Source organism: Dermatophagoides pteronyssinus, unplaced genomic scaffold, assembly GCF_027571235.1.
Source record: "Dermatophagoides pteronyssinus isolate colony J.1.1.1.1 unplaced genomic scaffold, Derpt_VIB-CSIC_2022.12 sq0003, whole genome shotgun sequence".
In the NCBI taxonomy this organism is placed as follows: domain Eukaryota; kingdom Metazoa; phylum Arthropoda; class Arachnida; order Sarcoptiformes; family Pyroglyphidae; genus Dermatophagoides; species Dermatophagoides pteronyssinus.
Window position 1 is genome coordinate 2,728,747 of NW_027461527.1, and position 14,857 is coordinate 2,743,603.

Sequence of the window (14,857 nt, forward strand, 5' to 3'; positions counted from 1 at the left end):
TTAGAATACCTGATTTTGGTCTCAAGCTGTTTTTTTTGTAATGTAAAATAGATTTTAAAGGAAAACCGAGTATTTTGTCAGAATTAGCAGTGTAAGGTTCTTGTAAAAGTACAATATCTGGTTTGGAAAAATTAAGGTAATGTAGTAGTTCTTTTGTCGCGATTAAGCTTTTGCGTGTGTTTTGTTGCATAATCAATAATGAGTTATTATCCATGGTAAAAGGAAAAAGAAAGATGGGTGTATTTACAGCATGTTATGGACTGTATTGGGTTTGTTCGTTCAGTATATCTTTCTGTAATTTATAGATTGGACAGCTTTCAGTATTGGGACAATGTGTGGTGTTGTCTTTATGTTTAATTGAATTTTTACAGTTAATGCAGCATTTGATTTCTGAACAGGTGTGATCGTTCGATTTTTGTTGTCCGCAGTTTTTACAGATGACAGTATTTTTACAATCCGTTGTTTTGTGATTAAACTCAAAACATTTCTGACATTGTCTTACGAAGATTTTTGTTTGTACATAACAGCCTTGAAAGTTAAGATAAATTTTGTTTTGCATTTGGTTTGTTATGATGTTGTAAACTTTAGGGCTGACTCGGAGTACTACATTCATATTTTTTGCGGTGTTGTCGCCGTATTTCAACTTGAAAAGATAATTTATTTCATCTTTAAGACCATTTAGCTCTTGGTTACAATCTGTTATTTCTTCAGTGATGTGGTCTAGATCGGTATCTGATGGTACATTTTTGACTAGGATGGTTGGGTCTCTCATCTTTGCGGCGTAAGCTTTGCAGTTATCTTTAGTAATTTCGTGATTGTTGATTTTATCGATTATACTTTGTGGATCTTGTTCAATGTTGGGAACTTTAATTATCACACAGTTCTTTTTGCTGAACATTTTGTTGATTTTAACTTTTTGATCAGATTGTTTAATCACATCTCGGATTTTATACTCTACAGGGGGGCGCGAAAGTAGCGTTATATTTTGCAAGTTACAAATGAAAAGAATTTTAATTTTTTTATTATTTGATATATTAACAAAATTTTTTTTAATAATGAACGAATTAATAGTGGGTATGAAGTCCATTCGATTTTTTACATTCTTCAATGCGTTTTGGCATTGATTCAACCAATTTCTCAAGATCGGAAACAGGAATCAAATTCCATGTTTCGGTTACACGATCAATTAACTGGGCACGGTTGGTAGGCCTAGGTTCCACAAGCACAGAATCTTGAAGTCGATGCCATAAATGTTCGATTACGTTAAAATCAGGACTATTACCCGGCCATTGGTGTTTTCCCCACGTATTCAAACCTTGACTATTCAAAAATTTATAGTTCGTTTGGAACCGTGTGCAGGAGCCATGTCTTGCTGAAATAATCTTTTTTTTGGTACGGGAAACAATTCCTTATTGTTCAAAGTTTCCAAATATATAGGCAACATTAGTTCCATGTAAAGCGCGGTGTCCACTTTCATGTTTCCCGGCACGACAATAAGTGGAGTTTTTCCTCTTGAGCAGATGCCACCAGCAACCATAATACTAAGGCTATGTTTCGGTACTTGATTCGATGGAATTGAACGCGGATCATCGGTACGGATGACCATGTTTTGACTGTTCATTTTTGGGTAGAGATGAACAACTGACTCATCGGTCCAAAGAATATGAGCTCGTAGCTCTTTACCACGATTGCTTCTGGTCAAGTACCCTTGCTTTTCGACCAAATCACAGAAATTCAAGCGGTCTTTGATGTTTTTGTTGGTTAATAAAGGCTTGTTTTTAACACACCTAACGATAGAACCCCAACTTGTCGTTTTCAAATGACGCATAATGGTTCGGCGAGAAATGGTTCGTTCAGAACCTGCAGCTGCAAATTTAGCATTCAGGCATTTGGCTGTTTTGCGGGTTCCAATCCCGACTTTATCACGCATAGTAGATTCAATGATCTTTTTAACAGAATTTGTGACTTTTGTCGGTCGGCCTGATCGGTTTTTATCAAGAATTGTGTCCCGATTTAACCAACGATAGACAGTTGGGTACGATATACCGAGTCGTTTAGAAATTTCGACCTTTGAAACGCCATCTTGGAATAGTCGACGAATTTGCGCTCGGATAGCAATTTTTTCTTCTTGTTGTTTTGTAGGAGTTTTCATAGTTCCCAAAACAAAAAAAAATTTTCAAATAATCAAAAAATCAAATCAATAACAATCAAAAAACAAATCCGTTAAAAATAAAAAACAGCTGTTTTCATATATAAAGTTACTTTCTATCCCCCCTGTATGGTTGGTGGTGGTATGTTGTTGTTTGGTTTGATGATAATTGTCTTTTCTTGTTTGGGAATCATTTGCACTTGTTGTGGTTCTCTTCGTACCATTTGCGCGTAGCTTATAGGAATTGGTTGTTGTTTGTTGTTATCTTTGATGTTTTGTTTGATTTCCTCAAGTAAGTTAAATGTTTTCTGTTCGCTTGTAAAAGCTAATGCTCTGATAGTTGTAGATAGAATTGGGAGAATACTGATATATCGTGATGTTGAACGTTTGTCGCCTATGTTGAAAAGATCCAAAATGTCACAGCATTTATCGATATCGAATGTAGCAATTGGTGAAGGGTCGATGCATAGATTTTCTAATTTTGCATGAGCTTCATTCTCTGCGCTTTTTGATGATTTGTTCGGTATTGATGATGATTCAGCGTCTGAGTCAGACGGCACAATACGTTGATAAGCGTTGCTCTTTCTTCTGGTCATAGTGGCAGCACTAGTAGGACCCAGAAAGAGTCTAATATTTGAGCAATAATAAAGAAATACACGAAAGGATGAAGAAAAACACAAAAGATGAAGAAAACACAGATATTAAGATGATTTATGATTAATTAAGTTGAAGATGGAGTAAAAGTTATTGAGATGGTAGGTTATTTGATGAGAAAGATGGGTGATGAGGTGATGATGAGCAACTTATGGTATTTGTACAATGAGCGATGATGAAATATGGGAAAAATAGGTTCGGAATGGGTTAGAATCACTTGAAACACTTGAAACACTAGCATCAATCGAAAGACAAAGTTACAGACTACTGATTTATTCATAAATATGTAGATTAAAAGAGATAAAAACTTATTTAAAAGGCAAAAATACGAGATTTCAAACGCTTAGCAAATTTCATACGTCTTAGCTCAACGGCGGCTATTTCGACTATTGATGATGATCATCATGATCATGATTTTAACATATAGAAAATATTGATAACAAATGAATGAGAAGAGAAATTTGATTTATATTTTATGATGAATTTTTTTCAATCATCATCATCATCATCATCATTATAATCATTGGTCATAATTAAATCATGTGCATATGGCTGTGCAAATTATGTCATGTTTCTGTGAAACATTCGGTAGAAAAAGGATTCTTTCCTATTCAATGATTCAGATAACTTAATGATAATTTATTAATTTCATTTGCATAACACTGGTTTATACATTGTTAGTTTATTATTATCAATTTTTACAATTATAAATTCAATTCAATTCAATAATAATATGAATATTTTTCAACATACTATTGATTTATTTGCTGAAAAAAAAGATGAATTGTATAAGATAAATATGTATGTATGTATGCATATGCTTTTGAATAATAGTACCATAGAGAATATTCTGTGATTCTGGTTTTTTCTCTCATTCTCTCTTTTGATGATGATCATCATCATTCTGATATGAATGACAAAATAATACCCATACATACAATACATAGATTTTTATCAAGATAATAAGTTGAAAAATATAAAAAAAAACCAAAATCCTATAGGATTGATGCATTCAAAAGCCCAAAAGACACAAAGATGATGATAATGATAGTACTTTTTTTTTTTGTTTGACAAAAATGGATATTATGATTCAACCAACAAAAAAAAAAAGCAAAGCAAATTGTTTTTCAATTTTGTTTGCGGTGAATTGAGAAAAAAACAGCAATATGGTATGCATAATCGAATCATAATCGTCAAAAAAAAAAGAATGAAGAAGAATGATTCTTTTACAATACACATGCTGTTAGAATGAATGAATGAACGAAAAAAAAACTAACATGATTCGTTCAGGATTTCAATACAATATTTTTTTACTTAGCTAAATGTATCAATTTTCATTCATTTGAATCTCTTAAATAGCACAAGACACATAAATGTAAAGTAAACTGACTAACTGAATTTATTTTGGGTAAAAAGAAATGGAGAAGATTCATTTTTGTTTTTTTTTTTTTTTGTATTGACATTAATCATCATTAGCATCTTTAATTCCATCATTTTTTTCTTGGTAAGATTTTTGTTTTGCTAACCGATCAACAGGAAAGAAATTTACAAACGCCTAAACACACACACACACCAAACAAGAAGCTTGCAAATTCATCAGATTCAAGAATTGAATTACAAGTTCAAATCTTTATTTTTCTTTTTATCTTTTCTTCATTCCAATGAATTCTGAAAGCAATCAAACATTAACATTCAAAACAAATATCTGATAGTATCAAAATAGAATAAACAAAACAACAACCAAATATCTTCAGAAAAAAGTAGAGCAGAAAAAAAAAGTTCTCAACATTTTCATTGAAAAAGAAAAAGAAAATAATCACAATTCTATGGTTTCTATCCATAACTTTGTTTCAAATTCTTCATTCACAAATCGTCACCATCATCATAGTCGTTCCAGAAACTTTTCTTTCTCTCTATTCATTCATTCATTCACCATTGGTAAAGATTGTAGTGAGAGAGAGACAGAAAAAAATAGTAACCATAAACAGATCAAAACAAATCAACGAACCGAATAAGAATCAAACTTCTATTCTAACCAAAAAAAAAAAAAAAAAACTCTGAGACTAACAATATGAAAAGAAAACTAACAAAAGGATATGAAGAATATGAAGATCATTTTTTGGAAGAAAAAAAGATGAAGAATAGTGAAGAAGAAAAAAAAGGCCAAACAACCGAAAATGATTTGAATTTCTATTTATATACAAACATTTATATACTTTGTTTTGGTCATTTTTTTTTGATGATGATGAAATAAACACAGTTTCGTAACTATTCCATTTCATTTCATTTATTTTATATTCCTAATAAATTCTGCTTTATTAACATACACGAAAGAGAGTGAGAGAATGGGAAAAAAAATTCATGGAATGATATGAATTATAAGCAAAACACCAAATATTTGTGCATTGTGTGTGTGTGTGGAAACCAAACATATTCAGTTTATGATAAAAAACAAAGATGAATGAGAATAATAAAACGGTAGTATAACAATGAATGAATGAGGGGAGAAAAACAATCTTTATTTGTATCAGATATATCACTTACTTTCTATCACTCAGTCTAGCTGTCGTTTGCTTTGTAATCCATAACTTACTTGGATTCATTGGATTTTTTTTTGATTCTTTAAAAAAAAAATTCTTTTGTCATAAAAGTTGCTGTAGTGAATTTAGTTGTTATTACAACAGAATCCATTATAGAATGATTGTAATGAGCTTGTATCGTTATTGATAATGATGACAAGCACATACACAAACATGATACCCGATAAGTTTTTTTTTCTGGCCAAAAAAAAAATCAAAACTTTTTTTTGTGGTTTGTCAACGAACGACGAAAACAACAACAAAAAAAAACAAAATCCATTTCAATTTTTTTTATCTACTATTCTTTTTTATTTCAGGGTTTTTATTTCTATTTTTCATTTTAATCTTTTGATTAACACACAAACGCTTGGCTAAAGTATTTGATAATGTTTAATGATGATAAATAATAATGGGTCAATTTTCAAATGTTATATAACGAGGACAACAATAGACGAAGATGATAAGACAAATGATGACATCATCAAGAAATAGAGAGAGAGAGAGAGAGAGAGATACGAATAAGAAAGAAAAATATTATATGACAAGTATATTGAAAAATCATATCAATCATCATGTATGATGATGATGATGATGAAGAAGAATGCTTTTTTATATATTGAAAACACGAACGGAAATATATTTATTATTTTCGAATGAAATCTGTTATATGATCACACAATGTGAAGTCAACCGAATGAAAAAAAACCAAAATCAAAACCGAATAAAGAATCTGACCAGAAAGACAAAAATCCTGAAATAACAATGACAAGTGAAAGAATAAACCAAAAAAAGATTCTATAATTCAATCTGGTAAAAATTAAGTTTAAAATCATTTCAAATTTTTTGAAAAATTAATTCCCACTTTTTTCTCATTCAACAACAAATCATTGAAGCAAAATTTGAAGAAAATGAATGAATAGATCATGGCAATAATCTTATTGTTATCATTATCATTAATGTTGTTGTTGTTATTGTTGATATCATTTCTAGAAATTTTTCTTCTTCTTTTTTTCATATCCATGAAAATCCCTATAACATTAGTTAAGATAAATTGGATTTTCATTCTTGAAATGAATTTTTTTTTTAGTTTGGAAAATTTAATGTGAACATTATTATTAGGACTATAGGAAAAAAATGAATGAATGGTTAGCCATTCATTTTTCTTCATCAATTTGGTTTTTTTTTGTTGTTGTTCAAATGCATTCGTGGAATAGAAGAGAAAAGATTTTTTTTTTGGCCATTACAATACTGAATTCTTGAATTTTTTTTATTATTATTCTGAAAGTCATGTTGATCAATAAATGAAAAAGAAATGTAATAACAATGATTCTTTTTTTTCTTGGAAATTGATGATGAAAAATTTCAAATAATTGAAATATTCTTTCAACCAAAACGAAGAAAAAAGTTTATACGCAACGAATACAGTTTTTTGAATAAAAAGCAACCTACAAAACAGGCAATCGAATGATTTTGGTGATAAAATGAGTGAAGGAGAAAAAATCTTTTCGGATTCTTAATTCAGAAAGAAGAAATGAAAACAAATGTAAAATACATGAAAACAAAACAACAACAACAAAATCTAAATGGAGAACTGTATATTATTCGACAGAAATTAATGATTTGACCAAAACGAAAAAAAAAAGAAAACGAATGAAACAAGGTGACAATGACAAAATTAAGACAACGATGAATCAATGAAACATACAGTTAATATAATGTGACAGAAATTGCTTATCTAGAGACGCTTGTTTTACGGTTTTTCTACTTTTTTTTGATTTTTTGTTTTTCATTCATTCATTCATCACTAACATCATGATTTTCGATCCATTTTCAATGTTTATATGTGGCAAACATTAATGATGATAATGATGATTCTATGTGTTTTCTGTTTTTTGTTTTTCTGTTCTTCTATTCCCGAGATTTTCATCCGTTTTCTGGTGTTTGATCTTTCATTTATTTCATAAAGTAAAAATAAGAAGAAAAATTCTTCGAATCGATCGAATTTCTTTCCGTTATTTTTCCGGTTTTTGTTTCGATCATTTTTTCTTCTTCTTCTTTCCTTGGTTTTTTCTTCTTAGAATTGTATTCTATCCTCACACTTATTCGATCACTATTTTGTAATGAAGGGAAAAAAAATTATTCTTTGATCCGGATTCTGGGTTTTGTTTCTTCTCTACATCGCACACATACATTACACACGATTTATCCTTATCAACCCTATCCCAAATAATAACATCCAGCAAACGAAAAAAAAAACATTAACACTAATAATATGAAATGGCTAAAAACGAAAGAAAGAAAGAAGGATGGTTTGGTTTCGGCTGGAAAAAAAATGGCCATCATCAATGATCATAGACCGCTAATAGACACACACACACAGTGACAACAACAACGTAAGTAAGTAAGTAAGCATCATCATTATCGACAGAAAAAAAAAGAAACGAAAATCTCCCACTATCATTTTTTAATTCTAAGAAATGAAAAAAAACGAACAACAACAGTGATGATATTGAGACCGAGAATGAAACGAAGAAAAGAAAAACATTATTGAGATTTTCGATATTCTATAACCATACTTATGGCTATAATAATAAAGAATAAAAAAAGCAAACATACAAGGACAAACATAGAGAGAGAATCCAGAACCATAGATCCAGTATTTGTCTTTATTTTTTTCTGTTTGTTTGTTTGTTCATCGTATTCATTCACCATTTTAATATTTAACTCAATTGATGAACTTCAACAACAACAACAACAACCAAACGATGATATAAGAATTGAAAAACAAAAATCTTACTAGTTGAAAAAAATACCCGAAAACCAAAACCTAAGCACAAACAAAATTAACCGAAATTCTTTCATGGGAATTACAACAACAACAACAACAACAACAACGATATTTACGGTAATACTTATTCTGATAATATTCTTGTTTTTTATTCTTTCTCTCGAACATCAGAATAAACAACAGCATATAATCACCATTCAATACAATACCGATGGACCTTTGTTGTTTGTTTGTTATTTTTCGGTGCAAAGTTTTTTTCCTGGTTTTCTCCTAATTTCAATATAGTTCAAGTGAATAATATTTATGAACGAAAAAAATATATAATCGAAAACAAATAAAGATAAAAAACAAAAACAAAATAAAATTAAGAAGCACCGCTTGAAAACAAAACAAAAATAGAAAGAATGAACCAGCCAATTTAACCAAACCAAACCAAAATGAGAAAAAAAAACATTCTCTTAACAAACATATCAAGAATATTGGTGGATGGTTTTTTGCCGAAAAAACAAAAAAAAAACATTATAATGATGATGATAATGAAGAATTCCATAACCAACCAGAAGAAGAAAAAAAATAACCAAGATAGAGAAATAAAATCGAATTCCCATTAGATTAGAAAATGAGAGAGAATATTGACTGAAGAAAAATAAAAATGGTGGCCATCATGTTTACAATGACTATACGAAACAACGACAATAATGATGAACAAAACAAAACAAAACAACAAAAAAATAAGCCTTAATAATGATGAAATCAACAAAAAAAAAAAATCTTGAAAATGAAAAAAAGAGAGTGAGAAAAAAATCTTGAAAATGTACCATTATTATTATGATGATGATTTTATTTTCCGGGAATATAATCTATCGGAAAAAAATAACCAAATTAAATGAAATGAAATAAGAAATGAATATGATTTTCATATTATGGTTATAAATATAAATTGTTTTGATTTTGGTTTGTATCATTCATTTTGATTTGTGAAATAAAAAAGGTTTTCTCTTTCGGAGATTTCGGCAGTTTCAAGTTTCCAAAAACAAAAAGTAAACACATCATACAACCGGCTAAACTAATTTTTGCACAGTGAACAAAAACGAATCATCATCGTAATATAAATTATGGCCTAAATCAAATATAATGGTCATTTTTATATTCAAATCATCGTTCTTCATCGTTCCGATTAACATGTGTGTGAGAAAAAAAACCATTATAAAGTATACAAAATACGTGTGTGTGAGTGTGTGAAATAAAATGTCACATGCCATAAATTTCATATATGTGTTTGAAAATGAAAGTGGGAGCAAGAATCTATGAAAAAGGTGGGTAAAAAAAGTCATGTGTGTGTGTTTGAGAATCAAAAATTGAAAAAATTGAAATAAAATTCAATTGGCGAGAAAAAGAAAAATATATAATAAAGAAAGAAACAAGAGGAAAAACTTTTCAAATTTTCAATTTTCAACCAAACATCGTCGTTGTGGACAGTTTCAATTCATTTCCATTATAATTTGGTATGTTCAAATTTGTGGATGCAAAAAAAAAAAAATGCAGGGGAAGAAAGAAAAAAAACAAACATTTTTTATTTCGTTTGGTTGGTTATTTGGAAATTTTTTTCATTCCAAGAATCGAAGGAAGCAAATAAAAATAACCTAAATTCAATGAAAATTGTCGTTTCGATGTTTGTTAATATTATTTTTTTTTTCTTCTTCTTTTGCTTTTCTCTTCATCTTCGTTAAGTTATTTGACTTTGGACAACACAAATCCAAATGAAATGGAAAAAAAATAAAAGGGAGTTAGAAAAAATACGAAATGAAATGAACGAGAAATCGAATAAAATAAAAACGAAATGAACTCAAATGACACGAACTTATACAGTAGAAATAGGAAGAAAAAAAAACTTCGATGCTCATCTTTACAAATATTTATCTTTTATTTTAGCCAAAGTCAGTTGTGGATGCCAGAAAAAAAAATTTCAAATTTATTATATAACTGATGATAAAAACGGAGGGAGGGGGATTTTTTTCAACAAAATAAAAAAACACTTTCAATGGATAAAAGTATAAACCGGGGGTTGAAGTAAAATTCATTTCTTTTTTTTCAATCGTATCTTCTTCAACGAACTTTTTTTCTTTCTTCTTCTTCGGGCTCATCCATCGTCATTTTCCAATCGTCACGAAATGAAAAAAAAAATGAAAGGAGGAGATTTAAAATTTAAAATTAGCCTCCTGCAACAGAACAAAAAAAAAACATACATATAAATCGAATGGTATACGACGCAGGAAAATAGCTTATAAAGCTAAGAATTTATTTGACAAAAAAAAAAAGTAAAGTAATATTTTATCATTCCATTCGACAACCAATTTTGTCACCATCATCATCAAACTGAAACTTTATTCAACTTTTCATCATTCTTTCTTGATCGTTTTAATTCTATACGAAATGATACCAAAGCTTTATCCCCATAAGAGATTGAAATTGGAATTGGATTTTTCATCATCTGCATCATCATTTAGCTACGAAATAGCATATATTGGTGAAAAGTGTGAAATCGAAATAAAAAAATCCAGATCCAGAAACAAAAAATAAGATAAATTTCAGTCATATAACATACCAATCATTCAAAGGATTAAACGAGTGTTTAGAGAAAAAAAGAAATTCTCAGAACAATATTCACTCTGAATTTCTTTTTTTTCAATATTTACGTAAAATTTTCAAACATTTCCAAAAAGGATTCATACGACAACAACAACAACAGGTATAAAACAAACAAACGATTTTGAAATGTTTGACAAACAAACAAACAAACAAAAAATATGGTAATGATGGATTCAATTTTGTTTTTGTTTTTTGTTTATTTATTTAAATTCTTATTTTCAACAAAAAAAAACAAACAAACAAAAATTCCATATAAATTCTCTCCCCAATGATTATGATGATGATTTTAGGTTATATTATTCGATTCGAGACAATTTGTAAGAAAAACAACAATCGTCAACAATGGAATTACAACTAACTCATTTTATTTCAAGTGTTTTTTTTTAAAAAATTATATAAGAATTTTCATTTGAATTACCTTATCATCATTATTATCATCATCATTGAAAGTGGAATTGAATGAATGAATTTGACAAACAACAACAACAACAACAACAACTTTTTTTCAGAAGCACTTTATTTTCAGCTAAAAAAATCTTGAATATAAATTATCGGTGTATGTGTGTGTTGGTGTTGAAGAAAATGTTGATTGGTATCATCATCATTAAGAAGAATTTCTAGAATCGCTTTTTGTTGTTTTAAAAAAAATTCATTCCATTTCAAGTGCTTTTTCTTTTCTTTTTTTTCCATTCTCTGTGTTTACCCGTTTTTTCATGTTCCATTACAAGGGAATTTTTTTTTGTGCACTGATTTTGTTTGTTGATTGTTTGCTTTTTACAAAAAAAACGAGATAACAAAACCGGAATGCCGACATCCAAGCACACAAACAATATATATTTCGGCAATAACAATGACCATAATAATAATAAAAATAAATAAAAACAATCCCATGTGAGTGTGGGTGATGTTAAAGCTCTAGATTTTCTTCTCTACACTCAATTTCATTTGGAATGAACTTCGGCCATCATCATCATCATTATAATCATCTTTTGGTAGAAGGTCGACCAATATTTTTTGTTTTTCTGATTATTCGGTTGCCTAGTTTCAGTTACAATTCTCTACGCTTTTGGATTTTAACAAACGTAGATGTTTGATTGAAAGAAAATGAAAAAAATATGGGAGAAAAAATTTACAAAATTTGCTATAACTTAACTAAATAACATTAGATTAAACATGGTAGATATATTTTTGTTACTATTACAATGTGAATATATGATGTTTGATGATGATGGTGGTGGATAATGTTTTCAACGAAAGAATAGTGTTTCCGGAGAAACGGCAAATTTCAATACCCACACACCAAAAACAAAAACAAAGACTTTTTGTGAATTTATGAGCATGTGAAAAAAACATATAACTAAAAATAAAATGATGATGATATTCATGGGAAAACGGAAAAAATTGATTGTAAAAAAACAAATGAAAACAGAATATATATCAGCATAATCAAATTGCATTACATTTTAAATTGATAATTTCATTCGTTGAAAATTTGAATAAAAAAAAATTCAAATGAAATAGATTTGTAATGGAATGCACATTATGGATTGGATGTTGTCATCTAAATATTTCTATGCATGTGTTAAATGTATTTTTTTCCCCTTTAACCCCCTTTAAAAACAGCAAAAGCTCAAATAATAGGTCTTTACAGCCATTAAAAACTGTTATCTTTTTTTTATTTCACACTGTAAACAGAATCCATATATTTTTACAGTTAAGAAAAAATAATAAAAAACTTTGAAAAAAAAACAAAAATAAAACTTACCAATTACTGGCTGACATAAAATGGTCAAAAATGATGATGATGATGATGATGGTGGAACTCGTGGTGCCAATGTTGTTGTTGTTGATGGCAATTTCAATGATACTAATGATACAGATGATGATGATGATGATGATGATGGTACAGTTGATGATAATGCAAACGAAATAATCATTGTTTGTGTTGTAAATAGAAAATAAATAAATGCAAACATATGTAATAAAAAATGTTTTATTCGTTGTTTTTGTGGATGATTATGATGATTATGATGATAATGTTTAAGATGTGAAATACTATAACCTTGTTCTTGTTGTTTATGGAATCGATTCTGTTTATCATCAAATTTAAACAATGATAAAAACCTATAATCATCATCGTTGTTGTTGTTGTTGTTTATTCTTTGTTCCATTTGATGATGATCTTTATCAACTAAAAGATCATTCGGTTTTAAAGTTTTTAAAGGAATAACGATAATCATTTTGTCATCCATTATTCCAGTATTTGCTTTGGACGTTATTATTTTATTCAACATCATTAATGAATTGTTGTTTGTTGTCATCATTTGGTTTTTATTATCATTATTATTATGCAGATAAACACGAAATGTTGATGGATGATCAAAAAATGATGATGATAAAGAAGAATTTGAACATAATCGTAATAAAGAATTGTCGTTGACAATATTATTATCGATAAATGAATAAATCAATATTCCGTTCTTTTCCGTTGATTCCATATAAATGAATTTCAAATGTTTATAATAATTGTTGAATGTAAATGTTGGCACATAAATTTGTTGAAATAATATTGATGGTGATAACCATACTGATGACCAATGTAAATTTCTATGGTTGAAAGCAATTTTATCACAATTATTATCATCGAATGCTATTCTCGAACAGAATTCATTGGAATTCAAACGAAGAATGAAAACTGAATGAAAATGACAATCATCTATTGCTGCTGTTGTTATTTCTGTTTGTTTAATTTCTTTAGAATTGTTATTCATCATGAAAATATTTTAATTGGGATTAGCATAAGCTGTTTTAGCAAAAAACATAAACACATCGATGATGTAAACATAGAATAATTATGCGCCAGGAATATACCTTAGTTATTCCGTTTAGGATTATTTTTCGATGTTTTGATGATAAACAAAAACACCCACATAAAATGAATGAATGAATGAATCATTGAAACATTGATTACACACAGGAAAAAAAACAATTAGAATAATGTTTACGATGAAAACCAATGATGATTATGATGTTTATGTTGATGAAGATTCGTAATTCCTTTGTTGATGTTGATTATTCAGGAATCATTATGAATACACGGAAAAAATGCTGAAATTTCATAGCAAGTAAGAAGAAATGGCAAATGAATAGAAAAGTTACTCTCGGATAATGATGATAATGATGATGATAAGTGTTTATATCATTTTTATTCAATGCAAGAAAACAAAATATTTATTTTACATAATCATTTATTACATGATAATCATTATATATTTTATCATATTAAACTTTACAATTATCATTGATTATCATGATATTTTTCAAATGAAAACCGAAACATTTATTGTCAACAACATTTGAAAAATTATCATTTTTAATATTGATAATTTTATTTTTTTCAATATTTCATTCCATTTTGATGATATAAATGAGTGAAAATTCATAATCTATTGATGGACAAACAAAAATTGAAAAAAATCATTAAATTTTTTTTGGTAATCAATGATTCATTTGAAATCATCAAAAAGTAAATAATTTATTTAATCATTATAATTACTATGATGTAATAATGATGGATATGAATGAATGATGATAAGTTTAGATTTCCTGTCGATTTTTTTTTTTGTTTCTACAAACAAACAAACAAACCAGACAACAAAAAAACGCAAAAACATAAGTTTGAGTGATGATGATGAAGAAGAATAAAGAATTATTTCCGTACAAGAATCAAAAGAAATGAGTGAGTGCAAGAGAGAGAGAGAGTGAAAAAGAAAAAAGATGAACCGGTAATGGTATCGGTTATTCAACAGCAACATTATAAAAACACACACACACACACATTGAAAGTAACTACAGAAATATTCTATCTATATAAAGACAAATAAACACATATACATGAAGAACTTTTTAAAAATGAAAATGATCAATCATTTTTCAATATAATAATGATTATGGAAAAAAAATTATTCTTGGCCATTATTTATAATACAGTGGTACCTCGGTTAACGACGATGATCGGGACCTGAAAAACCGTCGTTA

The 14,857-nt window shown here is 28.5% G+C and overlaps 1 protein-coding gene across 1 annotated transcript in view; it reads right to left on the reverse strand.

Moving 5' to 3' along the window:
- The window catches only part of LOC113793697 (uncharacterized), a 44,419-nt gene extending 30,286 nt beyond the window's left edge, over positions 1-14,133 (reverse strand). Inside the window, exon 1 of the mRNA XM_075824942.1 lies at positions 12,585-14,133. Coding sequence (XP_075681057.1) covers positions 12,585-13,593 — 1,009 coding nt within the window. The 5' untranslated portion in view covers positions 13,594-14,133. The remainder of the gene's footprint in view (positions 1-12,584) is intronic.
- Positions 14,134-14,857: the final 724 nt, after the last annotated feature.